This window comes from Neofelis nebulosa, chromosome 14 (assembly GCF_028018385.1).
Source record: "Neofelis nebulosa isolate mNeoNeb1 chromosome 14, mNeoNeb1.pri, whole genome shotgun sequence".
NCBI classification, from domain to species: domain Eukaryota; kingdom Metazoa; phylum Chordata; class Mammalia; order Carnivora; family Felidae; genus Neofelis; species Neofelis nebulosa.
The window spans coordinates 23,371,870-23,394,692 of record NC_080795.1 but is presented as its reverse complement, the minus strand read 5'-3'; the positions used below and the strand labels follow the sequence as shown (position 1 = coordinate 23,394,692).

The 22,823-nt window shown below is 34.6% G+C and overlaps 1 protein-coding gene across 15 annotated transcripts in view; it reads left to right on the top strand.

The window, feature by feature from the left end:
* The window catches only part of STAU2 (staufen double-stranded RNA binding protein 2), a 309,584-nt gene that overhangs the window by 14,385 nt on the left and 272,376 nt on the right, over positions 1-22,823 (top strand). For 3 of the 15 annotated variants that reach the window (XM_058699859.1, XM_058699860.1, XM_058699862.1), the window contains one exon: positions 21,732-21,862. The exons of 10 other annotated variants lie outside the window; for them this stretch is intronic. In XM_058699859.1, coding sequence (XP_058555842.1) covers positions 21,749-21,862 — 114 coding nt within the window. In that variant the 5' untranslated portion in view covers positions 21,732-21,748. Of the gene's footprint in view, positions 1-15,876; positions 16,006-21,716; positions 21,863-22,823 lie in introns of those variants that run through there. 2 more of the 15 variants (XM_058699857.1, XM_058699863.1) reach the window with 2 other exon arrangements.

Genomic DNA, 22,823 nt, shown 5'->3' with positions numbered 1-22,823 from the left:
AAACTCTTCCAAAAAATGAGATGACAGAGAATACTTCCTAACTCTATGAGACCAGCGTTACTCTGGTAGCAAAGCCAAACAGATACCATGAGAAACAAAACAAAAAAACCTGAAGATTAATATTCCTTGAATTTAGATGTAAAAATCCTCAAGAAAACAATAAGAAACTAAATCCAGCAGTATATTTAAATGGTTATACACCATGACTGAGTGGGATTTACCCAAGTGGGAATGCAAGGGCAGTTCAACATAGAAAAATCAAACTGCATAATACCCTGCATTAGTAGGATGAAGGGTAAAAAACAAACATCACCAGTTAATATGGAAGGCTTTTGACAAAATGTAACACCTGTTTATAATAGAAACACTCCAAAACTAGAAAGAGAAGGGAAATTCTTCAGTATGATAAAGGGATTTATGGAGAACCCATAGCTAACATCCAACTCAGTGGTAAAGGACAAAACTTTTCCCTATGATCAGAAGCAAGACAAGGATGCCTATTTTCACACTGCTGTTCAGCATTGTGGTAGGAGTTATAGCCAGAGCAGTTAGGCAAGAAAAAGAAAAGACATTTAAATTGGGAAGGAAGAAGTAAAACTGTTTGTATTTGCAGATAACATGATCCCATATATGGAAAATCCCAAAGAATCTACAAAAACCCACTAGAGGTAATAAACACATTCAGAAAATTTGTAAGTACAGGATCAAACAAAGTCAAATTGTGTTTCTGTATACCAGCAGTGAACAATCCAAAAAGGAGAAGAAGAAAACTGTTCATTTAATAATATCCAAAAATTTAAGGAGTTGAACCATTTATACACTGAAAACTATAAAACATTGTTGAAAGAAATTAAAGAAGATCTAAATAAATGGAAGATCTAAATAAATGTGTTTATAGATTGGAAGATTTAGTATTGTTGAGGTGGCAATACTATGCAAAACAATGTACAGATTTAATGAGATCTCTGTCAGAATTCTAGTGACCTTTTTGCAGAATTGGAAAAGCAGGTTTTTAAATTCATATGAAATTGTAGTGGTCTCAAATAGCCAAAACTCTGTTCTTAAAAAAGAACAGAGTTGGAAGACTCATACTTCCCTATTTCAAAACATATTAATAAAGTGACAGTAATCAAAACAGTGTGGTACTGACATAAGGATAGGCATATAAACCAATGGAATAGAACTGAGAGGAGAGAAATTATCTCTATCTATCTATCTATCTTATCTATCTATCTTTATCTACAGATGATTTTTGACAAGAGTGCCATGACCACTCAATGCAAGAAAGAAAAATTTCTTTAACAAATAGTTTTGGGACAACTAGATACCCGCATGCAAAAGAATGCATTTAGACCCCTACCTCACACTGCATTAATATATTAACTCCAAATTGGAAGGAGGGTGTGTGCCTGGGTGGCTCAGTTGGTTAAGCATCCTATTCTTGGTTTTGGCTCAGGTCATGATCTCATGGTTTGTGGCTTTGAGCTCTGTGTCAGGTTCATTGCTGCTGGTGCGGAGCCTGCCTGGGATTCTCAATTCTCTCTCTCTTTCTCTCTCTCTCTCTCTCTCTGGCCCCTACTCCCCCTCACCTTTCTATCAAAATAAATAAACTTAAGATATATTAACTCTAAGTGGATCATTGACTTAAATATAAGAACTAAAACCCTGAAAACTCAACAACAGAAGTATAAACAACCCAACTAAAAAATGGGCAAAAGACTTAAATTGACAATTCTCCAAAGAAGATACACAAATGACCAATATGAAGAAATACTCAACCTTGTTAGTGATTAGGGAAAAGCAAATGAAAACCACAATGACATACCACTTCATGCCCACCAGGATGACTAGAATAAAAGGCAAAAACAGTAACAAGTGTTGGTACAAGGGTGCAAAGTGTTGGTACCACAATGTACAAAGGTATATTGCTGGTGGGAATGTAAAATGATTCACCTGTGGAAAAAAATTTGGCAGTTCTTTAAAATATTAAACATAAAATTAGTATATGACCCAGCCATTCTATTCCTAGGTGTATACCCAAAAGAACTGAAAACAGGTGCTCCTATATATGTACACACATGTTCATAGTAATACTATTTACAATAGACAAATGATGGAAGCAGCCTAAAAGCCTATAGATGGAAGAATGATTAAAGAATGATTAAAGATGGTGCTGTAGGAAGATCCTGAACTTGCTCCTCCCACAATAAACAACTACATATGGAATAATGTTTCTACAACATATGTTTCTACAACAAAGGACAAAAAAGACAGCCTTGAGATGGAGAGGAGGCAGAAACGTCATCTTGCCAAAACAAAACAAAACAAAAACCCAAAAAAAAACAAAACAAAACAAATTCCAGGTGTAATATATAATCAGGAGGGAACTCAAAAATACAAAACTTTTCCCTGAGGAACCAGAGGTTAGTGATTCATAACAGGTATCCCAGTCCTTGGATCCTGCATAACAGAGACAAGCCATGCAAATACTGGGCTTTGAAAACCAACTGGGATTATATCCAGAGAAAACATAGAACTATAGGAGTGGAGAACCCACTCTTAAAGGATTAGCACATGTACTCACCCCAGGATCAGCACAAAAATACCAATTTGAAAAGTGCCTCTGTGAAGAAGACCCACTTAGTAATTTTATTTTTTAAGTTTTTTTTTTTTAATGTTTTTTATTTATTTTTGGGACAGAGAGAGACAGAGCATGAACGGGGGAGGGACAGAGAGAGAGGGAGACACAGAATCGGAAACAGGCTCCAGGCTCTGAGCCATCAGCCCAGAGCCTGACACGGGGCTCGAACTCACGGACCGCGAGATCGTGACCTGGTTGAAGTCGGACGCTTAACCGACTGCGCCACCCAGGCGCCCCAACCCACTTAGTAATTTTAAAGCGTCTGTCAGGAAACTGTTGGGACTTTTCTCTGGGGATGGAGGCATTGGTAGGTGCCGTATTTGTGACCTCATCCTACCTTGCTAATGTTGGTGCTGGTGGGAACCACTTTGCAGCTATATCTCAAATTCCTGGAGACAGTGGGCACACCCAGCTGAGAACCCTGCCCATTCCCACAGTGCAGTCACGTGTTGCAACCAGGTGAAAGCCCCACGCAGCCACATGCAGCTGAGCCAGGTGTCAGCCTCATTCACCCTGTGCTGGAGACATGGTGCCGCCACAGTAGACAGTGCAGGCAGCCCACACAGGGAATTGTGCTTTTGAGGTACATATGACATCTTCTACACAAGGCCACTCCTTCAAGACTAGGAGAGGTGATTTGATTTGCCTGATACATAGAAACAAACAAGAGTCAGGCAAAATGAGGAGACAGAGAATATGTTCCAAATGAAAGAACAAGATAAAACACCAGAAAATGACATTAATGAAATGGAGATAAACAACCAACCTGATAAAGAATTTAAAGTAATGGTCATAAAGATGCTCACTGAACTTGGGAGAAGAATAGATGAACACAGTGAGATCTTCCATAAAGAGACAATGTAAGAAAGGTCCAAACAAAAGTTACAGAGCTGAAGAGTAAAATAACTGAACCGAAAAATACACAGACTGTATGAGCTGGATGAGCTGAATATTGGATCATTGACCTCTATGGCAAAGCAATAGAACTCATGTAGACACATTAGCAAGAAGAAAAAAAAAGTTAAGAAAATGAAGATAAGGGATTTTTCTTTCGGACACTATCAAGTAGAATAACATTCACTTTATTTGGGTCCTAGAAAGAAAAGAGAGAGAAAGGGGCAGAAAACTTATCTGAAAAAATCATGGTGGAAAACTTCTAATCTGGGGAACGAAATATACATACAGGTCCATGAGAGAATTCCAAATAAAATGAACCCAGAGGTCCACATCAAGGTACATTGTAATTAAAATTAGAGAGAGAATCTTCAAAGTAGCGGGAGAAAACTTGTTACATAAAAGGGAAATGTCATAAGGCTATCAGCAGAGTTTTCAGCAGAAACTTTGCAAGCTAAAAGAGAGCAGCATGACATGTTCAAAGTGCTGAGTGGAAAAAACTGCCAACCAAGAATTCTCTAGTTGGTAAGGTTATCATTCAGAATTGGAGGAGAGATTAAGAATTGTTCAGATAATCAAAACCTAGAGGAGTTCATCACTACTAAACCAACTTTACAAGAAATGTTAAAGGGACTTCTCTAAACTGAAAAGAGATGGCAATAACAAGCAAATGTATGAAAGTAAAAATCTCTCTGGAAAAGGTAAATATATAGTAAAGGTAGTGGATCAATCACTTACAAAGCAAGTATGAAGCTTAAAAAGACAAAAATAGGGGCACCTGGGTGGCTCAGTCGGTTAAGCATCTGACTTTGGCTCAGGTCATGATCTCATGGTTTGTGAGTTCGAGCCCCACGTTGGGCTCTGTGCTGACATCACAGAGCCTGGAGCCTGCTATGGATTCTGTGTCTCCTTCTGTCTCTGCCCCTCCCCAACTTGTGCTCTGTCTCTCTGTGTCTCTCAAAAAATAAATGTAAAAAGAAAATTAAAAAAAAGACAAAAATAGTAAAATTAAATAAAACTATGGTAATTAGTTAAAGACTGAATGAAATGATGTAAAACATGACATCAAAAATATAAAACGTGGGCAGGGTGGAGAAAATGTGTTTTGGAATATGTGCAAATTTAATTGCTATCAATTCAAAGCAGACCATTATATTCATAGTAAGTTATATATGAACTTCATGGTAACCACAAAACAAAAAGTTACAATAAATACACAAAAGTGAATGAGAAGGAAGATGAACAGAACACTAAAGAAAGCCATCAAACCACAATGGAAGAGAAAGAAGAAAGGAACAGAGGAACTATGAAAACAGCCAGTAGACTGAACAAAATTGAAAAAAGTACACACCTATCAATAGTTGCTTTCAGTAAATGGCCTAAACTCTCCAACCAACAGACGCAGTGGCTGAATGGATTTAAAAAAAAAAAAAAAAAAAAAAACAAGTCCCATCTATATGCTGCCTACAAGAGTCTCACTTCAGAAATAAGGACATACACAGACTAAAAATGAAAGGATAGAGAAAGATATTCCATGTAAATAGGAATTAAAAGAAACCTGGAAGGATGCCTAGCTGGCTCAGGTGGTGGAGCATGCAACTCTTGATTTTAGGGTAATGAGTTCAAGCCCCATGGTGGGCATAGAGCTTATTAAAAAAATGAAAGAAAGCAGTACGGTTACACTTTTAGCAAAGAAAATTGACTTTAAAACAAAAATTATAATAATAGACAAGGAAGGACATTACATAATGATAAAGCGGTCAATCCAAAAAGAAGACATAATAAATATATATGGACCCAACATAGGAACATCAAGATTTATCAAGCAAATATTAACAGATCTAAAGGGAGAAATTGATAGCAATACCGAAATAGTAGGGGACTTTAACACCCCATTATATCAATGAATAGATCATCCAGACAGCAAATTAATAAGGAAACCTCAGCCTTAAATGACACCATATAGATTTAATATATACAGAACATTCTATATAAAAGCAACAATAAACATTATTCTCAAGTGCACATAGGCCATTTTAGGTTAGATCACATGTTAGGCCACCAGTTAAGCCTCAGTATATTAAAAAAGGTTGAAATTCTGTTGAGCATCTTTTCTGATTACAATGGTATGAAACTAGAAATCAATTACAAGAAGAAAACTTGAAAATGGGGAGGTTAAACAACATGCTACCCAACGACCATTGAAGAAATCAAAGAAATAAGAAAAATTCTGAGAGATAAATGAAAATAGAACTATGATATTCCAAAATCTTTGGGATACAGCAAAAGCAGTTCTAAGAGGGAATATTATAGGAATATAGGACTACCTCAAGAAACAAAAATCTCCAATAATCTAACTTTGCACCTAAGGGAGCTAGAAAAAAAAGTACAAATAAAGCTCTCAAAGTTAGTAGAAGAAAAGAAATAATACCAATCAGAGCAGAACTAAATGAAAGAGACAGAAACAATAGAAAAGATTAATAAAACTAAGAGCTGATTATTTGAAAAGATAACATTGACAATTTTTAGGTAGACTAACAACCTAAGAAACCTAAGAAACCTAAGAAAACCTAAGAAAACCTAAGAAAAAAGAGAAGGCTCTAATCATCAAAATCAAAATGCAAGAGGAGAAATTCAAACTGACACCACAGTACAAAGGGTAAGAGACTAACAAGAAATATATGCTAACAAATTGGACAACCTAGAAGAAATGGATAAATTCCTAGAAACAACTATCTTCCAGGACTGAATCATGAAGAAATAGAAAATCTGAATGAACCAGTTATGCTGAGATTGATTAGTAATGGAAAACTTCCCAACAAGCCAAAGTCCCAAGACTAGTTTTGCTGGTGACTTCTACCAAAATTTAGAAAGATTTAACACCTATCCTTTTCAAACTCTTCCAAAAAATTGAAGAGGAGGGAATACTTCCAAACTCATTTTATGAGGCTAGCATTACCTGGATAACAACCCAGACATGGATACCATATAAAAGATTTTTAAAAATTATAGGGCAACATCACTGATATGAACATTGATGCAAAAATTCTCAACAAAATGTTAGCAAACTGAATGCAACAATACATTGAAAGGATCATAAGCCAAGATCAAGTAGGATTTATTCAAGGGATGCAAGGAATGGTTCAGCATCCATCAGCCAACCAACATGGTACAGCACATTAACCAAATGAAGGAAAGAATTGCATTATCATCTTTATAGATGCAGAAAAAGCATTTGACAAATTTAAACATTTATGATAAAAACTCTCAACAAAGTGGCTACAGAGGGAATGTACCTCAACATAACAAAAGCCATATATATAGTAAACACACAGTTACCATTATACTCAGTGGTGAACAGCTATAAGCTTTCCCTCTAAGATCAGGAACAAGACAAGGATGCCCACTGTCACCACTTTTATTCAACATAGTGTTGGAAATCCTAGCCACAGCAATTAGCAGGAAAAAGAAATAAAAGGCATCCAAATTGGAAAGGAATAAGTAAAATGGTCACCACCTGAAGATGACAGAATACTATACATAGAAAACCCAAAAGACTCCCCCATTTTTTGATTGGGATTTATTTTTTGTTGTTGAGATGTAAGGGTTCTTTATGTATTATAGGTGTCAATTCCTTACCCAGGTATGATTTGAGAAACAATTTGAGAGAATTTATTTTTAGCAGACTTGCACTGCAAGAGGTCTTGAAGTTATTTAGGCAAAAGAAAAATTACTAACAGATGGAAATTTGGATCTGTGAAAAGGAATGAAGAGTGTAAGAAATGGTAAAATATGGAGTAAATGTAAGACATTTTCTTCATTTTTAAACTTTTCAAAAGAGTTGATTAATTAAATCAAAAGTAATAACAATGAATTGGTGGCTTATAGTATACATAGAAGTAGATTGATGTCAGTAGCATAAAGAATGGTACAGGAGAATGGGAAGTATGGTATTGTTAGGTCCTTATACCATATACAAAGGGGCATAATATTTATTTGAAGTGTGTATATTTTAGAGCAATTGCTGTAAAAAAAGAAAAATAACTTATAAGCTATAGGGGAGATGAATTGAATATTAAAACCTAATCAGTCCACAAGAAAGTAGGTAAAGATGAAAAAAGGAATAAACAGGAGATGAAACAAAAATAGCAAAATAGTATATTTAGATCTCTTTTTGAGAATTACATTAAATATAAATGATCTAAATCTAGTTAAAAGGCAGATACTCAGATTGGCTAGAAAAGCAGTTGTCAAATATATGGTGTTGAGAAACTTTGAATATAAAGATAAAGATAGACTAAAAGTACAGATTGCATCTGGCTCATATGTAGTAATAAGGACTTTATTTATACTTATCATGAAACAACTCCCTGTTCCATAAAACTAAGTCCATAAAATAACAGTTCTGAAGACACTGCATGTGAAGCAATGAGAGTCAGGGATCTCTGAGTGATAAGAAACAAGTGAGGTGATCCTGCAATTGCCCTAGTCTGTTGCATTGAGAGACTTACCAGGATGTGGCACAAGCAGTGGCAACTGAGGTGTGGAGCTTGCCACATTCCCCTGGTTGAGGAGATGTTACTCTGGAACTGAGTTGCAAATTATAACAGCAAGTCTTGAAAGAAACAATATATTTCCAAGTTACTTAACTGCATCCCAGAACAAAGTTCAGGAATATTTATAGGACTGGGAAACACCAGCACACAACAAGTGCGTGTCATTCAGTTAAAGATTCCCATAGATGCACAGGAACATAAAAACATGAGAATAATCTATCATGGGGGCACAGAATTGATACAGATGATAGAATTAGCTGAGGATTTTAAAACTATTTGTTATAATTATATTCCATATGTTCAGAAAGTAAGAAACATATAAGATGCAAAAAGATCCATATAGAACTTTTAAAGATAAAAACTACATCTGAGATGAAAAGTATAGTGGATGAGATAAATCACAGATTAGATCTTGCAGGAAAAAGATTAAATGTGTATATACTTCCAGAAGTAGTTGCCAGAAACTTTCCAAATAAGTTTTTTCAAATACCTTTTCATGTTTATTTATTTATTTTTATTTATTTTTTTAAACTTTTTTTTAACGTTTTATTTTTGAGAGACAGAGAGAGACAGAGCACAAGTGGGGGAAGGGCAGAGAGAGAGGGAGACAAAGAATCTGAAGCAGGCTCCAGGCTCTGAGCTGTCAGCACAGAACCCAGTGTGGGGCTCAAACCCATGAACCATGAGATCATGACCTGAGCTGAAGTCGGACACTTAACTGACTGAGCCACCCATGTGCCACCAAATAAATTTTATTAAGATGAAACCATAAACCAGAACTTTCCAAATAAATTTTATTAAGATACAACCATAAAGAAGTTCAATGAGCTACCAAGTTTAAGAAATATAAAGGAAACTACCCCGAGGCTTATCATAATCAAATTACCAAATACAAATGATAAAGAGAAAATCTTAAAAGCAGTCAGAGAAAAAATAGACATGATCAAGTTGTGTGCATGGGAACAAAGATAAAGATGACATTAGATTTCTTGTCAGAAACAATATAAGCAAGAAAACAGTGGAATAATATGTTTAATGTATTGAAAGATGAAAAAAATCAACCTAGGATTCTGTACCTGGCAAAAATATGTTTCAGGAACAAAGATGTTGAAGATTTATTTTCAAACACAGAGAAGCTGAAGAAATTAATTGCTAACACCCTCTTTCCCCCCCCCCCCCCCCTTTTAGGAAGATTTTAAAGTATGTCCTACAGACAGCAGGAAAGTGATACCAGTTGAATAAAAATAAAAACAAAGCCAAAAGACCCACAAGAAATGGTAACTACTTGGGTAAATATATGGAATTTTTTTTTTAAAGGATTTTATTTTAGAAAGAGAGTGTGAGTGGGGGAGAGGGGCACAAGGGCAGAGAGAGAGAGAATCCCAAGCAGGCTCATGCTCAGCACAGAGCCTGACATGGGGCTTGATTCCATGACCCTAGTATCATGACCTAAGCCAAAATCAAGAGTCACTCAACTGACTGAGCCACCCAGGAGCCCCTAGAATTTGTTTCTTATTTAATCTCTTTAAAATATATTTGCTTAAAGTAAAAATATTAACAAGCTATTGTATGGTTTATAACATACATAAAAGTAAAATGCCAGATAACAGCGTAAAGGCTGAGGGAAAAAAGGAAATATAGAGATTCTTATACTCTACATTAGATGGTAGATCATTTAAAGGTAGACTGTGATAAGTTAGAGATCTATATTGTAAACTCTAATGCAGCCACTAAAATAGGAAAACAGTCATAACTAATAAGCCAAAGTAGAATTTAATCATGCAGAAATTAATACAATAGAAGTCATGGCAACATGAAAAGGGAAAAAAGATCATTTGGGACAAATACTGTATAAAATAAATAGTAAGATGATATGTTATAAGGAATAACCATATTAAGTACAAATATAAATATTCTAAACATCCCTATTTAAAGGCCAAGATTGAATAAAAAGATCCAACCATTTACTTGGCTATAAGAAGTACTTTTAACTATAAACACATAGATTAAAAGTAAAAAAGTAGAAAAAGATGTAACATGTTAACCTAGTTGAAAGAAACTTGGACTGAGTTTATTAATTTCAGACGAAGGAACTTTCAGTATTATCTGGGGTAAAGAAGATCATTTCATAATAATGGGGTCATTTAATCAAGAGGACATAGCAGGCTTAATGTTTATACACTTAAACCGAGCTTCAAAACATGCAAAACAAAATGAACAGAAATGCAAAGATAAATTCACAATTATAGCCAGAGATTTCAGTCACCCCTCTCAATAATTGATATAGCAAGTGGGCAGAAAATTACCAAAGATACAGTTGAGTTGTTGAGTTGAGAATTCAATTCAACTTGACCTAACTGGATTTAGAGAACACTCTACTCAAGAAGAGCAGAAAATACATTTGTTCAGAAGTTTACACTGAACATTTACCAAGATAGACTGTATTTACCAAGATTGGGCTATAAAAGAAGTGTCAATAAATTCAAAAGGATTGAATTCATAAAGAATCTCCCGGACCACAGTGGAATTAAATTAGAAATCATTAATAGAAAGATCCTTGGAAAATTTCCCAAATGTTTGGAAATTAAATAGCATGTTTATAAATAATCCATTGTTAGAAGAAATCAAAAAAGAAATTGGTAAATATTTTAAACTGAATGAGGATAGAAACATTTTAAAAGATAATGCTAAAACAGAGGGAAATCTATAGCTTTAAATATCTGTATTAGAAAAGAAGGCAAATCTCAAATGACTTCAGCTTCTATCTTAAAAAACTAGAAAAAAGAAGAGTAATTTAATCTCAAAGGAAGCAGAAGAAAATAGTAGATAATCTGAATAGCTCCCTATGATTTAAAGAAATTGAAATTGTAGTTAAAAGGCTGCCCACAAAGAAAACTCCAGGTCCAACTAGTTTCATTGGTGAATTGCACAAAACACTATAGGAAGAAATACTATCATTTCTATATCATCTTTTCTAAAATATTTGAAGTGGAGGGAATATTTTCCAAAGCCTATGATGCCAGCATTGCTGGGGAACCAGAACCAAAGACATTATAAGAGAACTTTAGAATAATACTACTTGCAAGCATAGATGCAAAACATTTAAGCCAAATTTCAGCAAATCAAATTCAACTGTGTATTAAAAGGTTAATATGTCATGACCACTTGGGGTTTATCCCAGGAATGCAAGGTTGGTTTAACATTAAAAAAAACCCATATAATTCACCATATTTACAAACTAACAAGTAAAAATCATGGTGTGGAAAAATCACTTGATTAATCCAGTAACCTTCCTGATTGAAAAAAAAAAAGAAAAAACCTTTACAAAACTAAGAATAGAAGTGGGATTCCTCAATCTGATAATGGACATTCATGACAAACCTAATTTGCTGACATTGTACTTATCGGTGAAAGGTTAAATACTTTCTTTATGATATAAGGAACAAGAGAGAGATGTTTACTTTTACCATCTTATTGAATATTGCCCTGAGGTTCTAGCTAGTGCAATCAGGGAAGAAAAAAAAAATGTTATTCACATGAGAAAGGAAGGAATAAAACTATCCTTATTCACAGATGGCCTGACTGTATATGTAAAAATCTCACAATACTATTAGCACCAGTTGAATGAGTTTAAGGATACAAGATTAATATACAAAAATCAGTTGTGTTTCTATAAAGTAGCAAGGAACAATCAGAAGTTCAAGTAAAAAATACCATTTACAACAATACAAAAATATGAAATACTTACTGATTAATCTAACAAAATATGTTAAAGAAAATTGAGAACTACAAAATACTGTTGAGAGAAAGCAAAGGATACTGAAATAAATTGAGAGATACAGTTGTTCCTTATTCACAGATTTTGTATTTTCTTTTTATTTTTTATTAAAAAAATTTTTTTTAAATGTTTATTTATTTCTGAGACAGAGAGAGACAGAACATGAGCCGGGGAGAGGAGAGAGAGAGACACACACAGAATCAGAAGCAGGCTCCAGGCTCCGAGCTGTCAGCACAGAGCCCGACGCGGGGCTTGAACTCACAAACCATGAGATCATGACCTGAGCCGAAGTCGGTCGCTCAACCGACTGAGCCACCCAGGCGCCCCTGTATTTTCTTTTTAATGTTTATTTTTGAGAGACAGTGAGACACAGTGTGAGTGGGTGAGGGGCAGAAAGAGGGACACAGAATCTGAAGCAGGCTCCAGGCTCTGAGCTGTCAGCACAGAGCTCAATGTGGGGCTCGAACCAGGGAACCATGAGATCATGACCTGAGCCGAAGTTGGACGCTTAACTGACTGAGCCACCCAGGCGCTCCACAGATTCTGTGTTTTGAGTTGACCTATTTGCTGAAATTTATTTCTAATCCCCAAATCAATACTTGGAGTGCTTTGCAGAGTGGCACAAAATTTGAGTTGCCTGATATGCGCAGTCTGAATTCAGGATGAACAAGGTGACATTCTGTTTTCTTGTTCTAGCTGTCATGCATTAAGCAGGTGTCCTTGGTTTATTTAGTGCCACATTTTTAGCATTTTTGTGGGTTTTTTTGTTGGTGATTTAGCTGTTTAAAATGGCTCCTAAGCGTGGAAGTGCTTTGTAGTCTTCCTAAGCATAAGAAAGTTGTAATGTACCTTATGGAGAAGATACATGTATTTAGATAAGCTTTGTTCAGGCAAAGGTTACAGTGCTGTCAGCTCTGAGTTTAGTGTTAATGAATCAACGATATATACTAGATAGGGGGTCTTCAACCAGAAACACACATAAAACTAGGTTATGTATTGATTGAGAACAATGTCATGACCAGAGGTATGTAGGAACCTGTCTTTCCCCTAGCAGCAATGGTTTAGTATTTGATAATTCACTGTTCATGGTGACATTCTAGAACATAATTATCATTAGATATTATTATTCCAGTAATGAGAATTAGTTGTGTATCCTGTACATGAGTTGGAAAACTCAACTTTGTTAAAATGTTGATTTTCACCAAATTAATCTATAGATTCAAGGGACTTCTCTAATTTTTGCAGGCATGTTTGCCTAAAATAAAATTCATATGTAAATATGAGAATTTAGAATAGCCAAAATAAATGTGAAAAAGAACAGTGTTGGGGGACAATACTACCTAATTTCAAGAAATACTTTAGGGGCGCCTGGGTGGCTCAGTCGGTTGAGCATCTGACTTCAGCTCAGGTCATGGTCTTGCAGTTCATGGGTTTGAACCTTGCATCAGGCTCTGTGCTAACAAACAGCTCAGAGCCTGGAGCCTGCTTTCAGATTCTCTCTCTCCCCCTCCCCTGCTCATGCTCTGTCTCTCTCTGTCTCTCTAAAATAAATAAATGGTAAAAAAAAATTAAAAAAGAAATACCATAAAGCTGTAGTAAAAATAGCATTGGCATAAAGATAGACAAATCAATGAAACATAAGAGGTAGTCCAGAAGTAAGCCCACTTAGATGTAAATAATTGATTTTGACAAAGCCATAAAAAGCAATACAGTGGAAAAAATACAAGTGTTTTTCACAAATACTGCTTGAGCATTGGATATTGATATTTAAAAAATGGAATTGAATCCATACTTTGCAACATATATGAAAATTAATTCAAAATGGCTCAGGGACTTAAATGTGCAACCTAAAACTATAAAGCTTGTAGAACAAAACTTAGGAGAAAATCTTAGAGACCTGAACTAGGTAATGATTTCTTAGATACAACACCAAGAGCATAATATATAAACGGATAAGTTGATAAACTAGATTTTATTAAAGTCTGCTCTTCGAAAGACACTGGTAAGAGAATGAAAAGAGATGACACATTCTGGGAGAAAATCTTTGTGAAACATATAACTGATTAATGACTCATATTTGGATTATATAAAGAACTCTACAAATAAAACAATAAGAAAAATAACCTAATTAAAAATGGGTAAAATAGGGGCGCCTGGGTGGCTCAGTCGGTTAAGCGTCCGACTTCGGCTCAGGTCATGATCTCACAGTTCGTGAGTTCGAGCCCCGCGTTGGGCTCTGTGCTGACAGCTCAGAGCCTGGAGCCTGCTTCACATTCTGTGTCTCCCTCTCTCTCTCTCTCTGCCCCTTCCCTGCTCATGCTGTGTCTCTCTCTGTCTCAAAAATAAATAAACATTAAATAAAATTTTAAAAAAATGGGTAAAATATTCAGGTGGACACTTCACTATGGGATAAATACAGAGAATGTGTCAAAGATGAAAAGATGATCAACATCAGTAGTCAGTAGGGAAATGCAAATTAAAACCACAGTGAGATACCATTACACAGCTGTTAGAATGACTAAAGTTATGAAGGCTGACCATATCAAATGTTGGTAAGGCTACCATATTTTAGCTGTGTTTAAATCCCAAGGTGGCTTCCTTTGTAAAAGTTAGGGATTGTAGACATGACACGGCCTGCTTTAAGTTAGGTTCTTGAGCATCTTCTTGTTTACAGAACCGTGGTGGCCCTATAAAGACTAGAACGGACAACAGCAATTAGAGTCTAAGACTTTTACACTATAAATCATTCCCTACTTTTGGTCTGACTTTGTAAAATAACTTTTTTTAATACAAAGCTTAATCTGTATGTTTAGTGTAAAAAAGGTAGAACAGTGGGATACTTGAAAGTAGAAAGTGAAGAGTCCCTCTGTTCCCTGCCAGTTCCATTTCTCCCTTAATACACAGGCACATGTTTGATGTAAAAAAATAAAAATAAGACTGGACAGTAGGCTGTTGTATCTGTTTTTCTTTCGACCTCTTGTAATGTTTCCCATGTCAGTGCATAAGCTCTGTACCTCATCTTTGCAAGGTTGCACATCCCATTGTAGTTTATTTAATTACTTATTGATAGGTAAATATTTAGCTTGTTTATAATTCTTGGTAATACAGTCTTGCTATACAGATTGTCACTGTGTATATTTTATGTGAGTCTGTAGAATTGCTGTTTTAAAGATAGATGCAAATGAAACTATAAACAGTGTTGTCAGATTGCTCACTAGAAGGTTTGTACTAAGTTATATTTGCATCAGTAGAGTTTGCATCCATTTTCCCACATCCTGGCCAATACTTACATGATCATTTTTTCATATATATCAGTTTAATATGGTAAGTTACATTTCACTGGAATTCGATTTTTCATTTGTTTAGACGTTAGTTTTTTGAATAGATGTGTTCACTCAAATTATATTGTGGGTTGATTGTGCATACCTTTGTCCCTATTCCTATTGGATTAAAAAATCGATTCATATCATCTTTGTATTTTATAGTTGTTAAACAATTTTTCTTTACATGTTGCAAGTATTTCTCCAGTTTGTAGACATTTTTAGCATCATTTATGGTACGTTTTGCTCTATGGAAGTTTTATATTTTTATGTTGTTAAATCTGTCAGTTTATCCCACTGTGGCTTCTAGGTTTCTCTTCTTATCTAGAAAAGCCTTCTGCCTTACAGGATTATGACAAGTATTTAGCCAAAGTTTCTTGTGCTTTTGCCCTATTTTTATATTTGCATTTTAATACTTAGGGAATTTATTTTTGTGTTTATATGAGGTAGGAACTTAAATTTTTCCCTAATAGGCAATTATATCAGAGGAGTTTGATTCTTGGATAGTGATTTTGCTTGGACAACCTTAGGTTATAGTCTAATTCGAAGTTATAAGGTTTGTTTTAGTTATAAATATGGATAAGTAATTCTGTTTCTCCTAGAAGGCAAGAACCTGTAGAAGGTAAATATCTTTGCTTTTTTGACTCTGTGTTTTTTTTTCCCCCCCTTTATTTACTTGGGAATTAGGATGAGTCACTTCCAATAGCAGGGCATAGGGGAAGGGAAGCCAGCAAAGAGACATAGACACTGTGTCCAAGTCATTTCTGGGACCAGGGATGGAAACGGATTCTTCTGTGGAGAGACTTGCCTTGGCAGGTGAGGTAGACCAAGACTTTATTAGCAACAGCTCTGGCTGCAATTTAACTACTTTAAAAATGTTGCTATTGTGAGTTCTGGCTTAGGAAACTTTTGGTGTTTTGATGGATTCTGGTCAGTTTTTTCTGTGCTTTCCTTCTATGCATTCTATTTTCTGCTAATGATCTACTTGTATTTGATGGAATGTGATGTTTTCTGTGCTTTCTCCTGCATGTGTGCTTAGACAGGCTTGGATTGTCTTTCTCTCTTCTCCCCTTGCTAGCTTGGTGAATTCCCACTTTCTTTAATATAATCACCACCTCTTAAAACCTGCCTTTCAATCCCTCCTTCACCTAAGAAGTCCCTGTAACAGCCTTATTGTAGCACTTACATTGTAGTATTGTATTTGTTTATTATATGTGTCTGTTTCTTGTACCCTTCTGAGCTCTTTTGGGACAGGGATTTTTGCTTGTTGATTGAAAAGTCTGAGCTACATTATTTTCATATAGTGTGAAGATTTAAGTCCCAGAGAGGACATTTTATAAAGATATAAAAAGTAGGGTATATCTCAAAAAGAATAGAGTATATCTACTTTTTGTTGCCTGTGCTGGTACTGTTAAATATCTATTTACCAGTGTTACTTACCAAAGTTATGGAGAATTACATGTAAACAAATTTCATATCAACAAAAATAGAATATTCCAAAACAAATATGACAAAAATGTTTTTTTATATCACAGCTGGGAATTTTTCAGAGGAAACAAACTTCTGATGTTATAAGTCAATGGAAAACATAACAAATAACATGTTTCTTACAGAATGTTAAAGAAGTCTATTTGTATGAATAAAATCAGTGTATCCTAACAGATTTAAGTTTATTTTTTGAGAGAGAGAGAGAGAACAAGGAAGAGGCAGAGAGAGAGGGAGAGACAATCCCAAGCAGACTCTGTGGGTGCAGAGCCTGATGCAGGGCTTGATCCCACGAGCTGTGAAATTCATGACCTGAGCCAAAACCAAGAGTTGGACTCTTAACTGTCTGAGCCACCCAGGTGCCCCTAGAACATTTTAAGCTAGAATATTTTAGTTTGGAAGGCTGTGAAAAAGGGTTTATAAAAACTGTATCAATGTTTTCATAATTTGATGATGTTTTAACAAATTGTTTTTAATCAGAATAATAATAGATTCTTGTCATTGTGTGTCTTGCATCATCTCATTCAACTCATACTATTATATAGTAGTATAAAAACAACTATTCTTTCTGTTTTGCTGTCTAGGAAAGTGAGTTTTCGGTACTTTCTCAAAGTCATATAGCTATCAGTAAGTGGCAGAGATGTCCAAACAGGATCCTAACCATCATAGGGCAGTTGCTCTCTCAAAATGGTCAAGACTTAGATTGTGAAATCCATTATCATTAATGTAATTTAATTATTTTTTTGCATATGAGGTAAATATTTTATTTTTTAATTTAAAAGTTTTTAAAAATCTAATTTATTGTCAAATTGGCTTACATACAACACCTAGTGCTCATCCCAGTAAATGCCCTCCTCGATGCCCATTATCATTAATTTTATTTACTTCTTTTTTTTTTTTTTTAAATCTTTTTTTTTTTTAATTTTTTTTTCAACGTTTTTTATTTATTTTTGGGACAGAGAGAGACAGAGCATGAACGGGGGAGGGGCAGAGAGAGGGAGACACAGAATCGGAAACAGGCTCCAGGCTCCGAGCCATCAGCCCAGAGCCTGACGCGGGGCTCGAACTCACGGACCGCGAGATCGTGACCTGGCTGAAGTCGGACGCTTAACCGACTGCGCCACCCAGGCGCCCCAATTTTATTTACTTCTAAGTAGACTTGTGTTCCAGCCACCTAACTGACTTGAAGCCTATTTCAAAATATCTTCAGGGAGAACATTCTTAGGTCTCTTGAAAATGTATACCTGTGCAACAGTGTATGTATTTCTCACTTTTTGCAATGTTGACTTTTCTAAAAAGTTAGATAGAAAGCTAATTTGTGGATCTCAACTTCAATAGACCAATTTGTTTTGTAGTTTGATAAATGCTTTATTAAAATTTTGGTCTTTTAATTATTGCTCTACTCTGTCAAGTAGTTAATAAGATTTGTAATTAGATAGAGGAATATCTGTTCAAAATAAAGTTCTAACCACTTTGTAAAATAAACAGTTACAACTAGGACTAATTAGTTGTAAATTTAATAAGTTTAAACCTTTGAATTTTAGTTATAAAGCTTTACCTAAGTGAGATCCTTCGTGCATTTGCATACCTTTCACACCAAAACCTCAGTTATACATTAAAATGTTTTACTGGATGCATGTTCTTTTTATGAAGCAGAGAATCAAAGTTAATGGAATGTAAGTTTAACACCATGTTATTAGTTGGTACTTTTCTTAAAGGATTTAGATCAGGTTTTCTAACCAAACAAGTATACAGAGCTATAAACTTACCATTTTTTAAAAATGTTTATTTATTTTGAGAGTGAGAGAGTGTGCAAGCAGGGGAAAGGCAGAGAGGGAGCGAGAGAGAGAATCCCAAGCTGGCAGCGCAGCGTCCTATGTGAGGCCTCTGTTTCACAAAGTGCGAGATCATGACCTGAGCAGAAGTCAAGAGTCAGATACTTAACTGACTGAGCCACCCAGGTGCCCCTATACTTACCATTTTAATCACATTTTAATATATTAAAAGCCTATGCTATTAAAATTTTTCACTATAAAATTGTAACATTATGCTTGCTGTGCTGCTAATAATTTTTGCATTGTAGAAGGTGAATGTGTAGCATTGTTGAGTTATGAAAATTGTATAGTAGTATAAATGCTATTAAACTGTTATGGAAAATTGGCTGATTTTTATCAGACTTTAGTATTTCTCATTTTTAACAAATTGTCATTTTTCTTCTGCTTTTTGATACTCAGTTATCTGTGTTACCTATTGTACTTGAGTTATTTAATGCCATGGTATGTAAGGACTGAAATTAGTTGTGGTCCAGGTCACTTTCTATTTTATATAGTGACTGACTTTCTGGTACAATTTATAAAATTCACGGTGGAATAAGTAAGATGCAGATTTCCTCAAATCTCTCTTGACTTACTCTTGTCTTTTTTGTGCTGTTCCAAAAAGTAATAATTACTGTTTTTTTATTTTGTTTTTGTGTTTTGCTTTTTTGTTTTGCAGGCCACGTAGGGTGTGGTTTAATTGTAGAATCAGCTGCCAGCTGTATTGGTCCTACAGGTGGTTGCTTAGGTTCTCTTTTACTTGTGCCTTACTAGATATTTATGTAGTTTTTTAATCAAATAATTTCTTAACTGTAATGATTGTGATCAAATTATTGTACTAAATTATTGGTCCTATAAAGAGTATTAAAAAGTTAAGAGAATACTGTTTTGTCCATTAAACTTGCCACAGAAAGTTTATAGATAAAGTCCTAAAACCAGCTATTTCCATTCATTTAATGTATGCTCCACACATGGTGGCTACGGTTTTGTTGGGCAGAAAGTAATCCACTTGCGTGTTTTATGCTTAGATTTTAAAGTGTTGCTTAGTACTGATTTGTAGGGGATGAAAGAAAACTAAAAAGCAGTTAATGTGTCTGTAAATGAGATGAAGGAATAATATAGGATAAAATAATTTAATATAGTATTAGGAAAATAATTTGAAGCTGTAGTATTTAGATTACTATACATTTAAAAATCTTAATGTCAAGATAATCTGGGGGTTAAGTAGGATAGATTTATTACCCTTATTTTACAGGTGAAGCGTAGAAGGCTTAGTTTAATTAAGTAAGAATCATTAAGACCTTACAGGTTAGGGAAGGATTTCTTAAATAAGACATAGAAAGCAAAGATTGGTGAATATAATATATAAAACAATCAATTAAAAAAAAGATGGGAGCAATTCCCAAAAAAGGAGGCCCAAATGATCAATAATATGAAAAGATGATTATCTTCACTAGGAAAATGGGAATGCAAATTAAAATAATAATGGGGATAACAAAAAATGTCAAATATCAGATTATCAAAAATTAAAATGCCTGACCATTCAAGTTTGAGGGGAAGTGGTAATTCTCATACCGCTAGGGGAAGGTAACATGGTATAGTCACTCTGCGTGCCATTTGGCAACATGTTTTTACTCGTAAGAGTAAAGAATTGAAGCAACCTAAATGTCTATTAGTAGGGGAAGGGATTAAAAAACCGATATGATATTGTGATAGAAATTATTATTATTATTTTTTAAGTATTTTTTTATTTTTAACATTTATATATTTTTGAGAAACAGAATGTGAGTGGGGGAGGGGCAGAGAGAGGGAGACACAGAATCCGAAGCAGGTTCCAAGCTCTGAGCTGTCAGCACAGAGCCTGATGTGGGGCTTGAACCCACGAATCAGGAGATCATAATCTGAGCCGAAGTTGGAGGCTTAGCTGACTGAGCCGCCTAGGCTCCCTGTGATGGAAATTATACAGCAGTTAAAAGTAATGCAATGGATTTATATAAGTGATAATATCAAAAACATAATTGAAGATTGAAGAAAGTAAGTTATTAAAATTATGTTAATATTATGTTATTACTGTTATGTTAAATTATGTTAATATTACTATTAATGTGACTACAAAACCATGTGTATATGTATACATGTATATCAAGACTATATGTTTTTTCGTGGACATACATGCATGCATATATAAACGTATTTTAAAATATCCCAGAGGGATATATTCTAAATTTTTTTTTTAATGTTTACTTAATTTTGAGAGAGAGAAGGAGACAGAATCTGAAGCAGGCTCCAGGCTCTGAGCTGTCAGCACAGAGCCCGATGCTCGGCTGGAACTCAAAAACTGCGAGATCATGACCTGAGCCGAAGTCGGATGCTTAACTGACAGAGACACCCAGGCGCCTCCCAGAGGGATATATTCTAAATTCATATAGTAGTGGTTTCTGCAAAGGATAAAGGGAGCTTAACTGGAATATAATACTTTTCTTTTAATAAAATTAAAACAGTCATGGAACAACTAATTTCAGTTCTAGGTGGTAGGGACATGGACATTGGTTAAATTATCCTTTTTTGCTTCTTTTAAAATTTTGTTAGGAAAAAAAAAAGAAAAGGAAGTTGCTAAAAAATAATAGTTGGAAGAGCTAGTACTTGGACTTGATTCCCAAGTCTAGAGCTCTTACAGTTAATATGCTGCCTCAAAATTAGAAGGAAAAAAAATCAGACCAAAAGTTAAAAAAGGTTGGGGCACCTGGCTGGCTGTTGGTAGAGCATGCAGCTCTTGATCTTGGGGTCATGAGTTTGAACCCCATGTTGGGTGTAGAGATTTCCGAAGAAATAAACTGGAAAAAATGATTTAAGAAGGTAGAAAGAATTTAGTTTTATGGTAATAAGAATTGGGAGAATTGTGTTTATTATAAAATTTTTTTGAGAGGAAAGGGAAGTTATAAATTAAAAATTATTAATAATATAATTTAAAAATCTTTAAGCATGTTGTTATCAAAAAATATAGAGAGGGCAACTTAGGTACTTAGGGAGAAAGTTACCTTAATTTACTGTTTAAAATGCGGTACATATTTCTGTTGCATGTAATGGAAGACTTTAGATGATTTGATTTTTTTATATAAAATTCATGAAAATAATTTAATCCAAATTTACAATCTAACTTCAATCGAAAAAAGTCAAAACTAGCTTTTCATCCATTTTGTAAAGTCATTCTTCACAAAAACTTTACAGCCTTTTTATTTACAGCTTCTCTCCAAGATAAAATGGCAAACCCCAAAGAGAAAACTCCAATGTGTCTGGTAAATGAGTTAGCCCGTTTCAATAGAGTCCAACCCCAGTATAAACTTCTGAAAGAAAGAGGGCCTGCTCATTCGAAGGTAAGGTTATGAAGAGAGGTGGTGAGACATGCTTATCAAAGTCTATCAGATTTGTCATCTCAGGTTTTAATTGTGCTTCATTTTGTGGGGGAGGGGCAGCAGGTTACCTGAAGGCTCTTAGTCCTATTTTACCAATGTTTAGAAGTCTGTAACCAAACAATTTTATAGCTCATTATGGTTTACAAAGCTCTTTCAGATACAGTACTTCACAAAAATCTTAATGAATCATGAAATGTGAATTTTTGATTTCTGTTTTGTAAATTAGGCAGAGAAAAGTTAATTGGCTTGCTTAATAGTAGTTCATAAGTGCCAGTGCCAGCACTTGAATATGTGTTCTTTGGCTCCCAAGTGCAGTATTCTTTCCATGAAATTATAACTGCTAAAGTAAAAATGGAGACAGAGGAAATCTAGCAACAGTTACCTAGTGAGACATCTTTCCCAATGTGATATGGAATTCTAAGTTATATCATTTATAAAAGTTGTATATACCAGTTATTATTGTTTATACATTCATGTATAATATTGTTCTCTTAAGTGGAAAAGCAGCTTATATTTATATATATAACTTCATGCATATATGTTTATATGTATACATGTTACAAAGAAGTTTATAATCAATGCATTTATGTTTGAACTCTATTCATATGTTTTAAAAAATCTCAGTCGTACACAGATTTCTTTGATACATTTTTAATCATGGATTTGAAGGTTACGATAATTTTCATAAATTTTTGTATGTTGAAGTAATTGATTCTGTAAAAGTTGGTTAATCTGTATAAAGCAGCTGGCTATTTATTATTTGTTTTCTAGCACCTCCTTCAAAGTAAGGAATAGAAGATGAAACTCAAATCCATTAATTCAGTTCCCTGTTAGAAGCTTTTATGAAGATTTCTTGTCAACAGTTTAATTTATTCATAAACTAATGATTTATGAATATGATATGATTTATGATTCATATCAT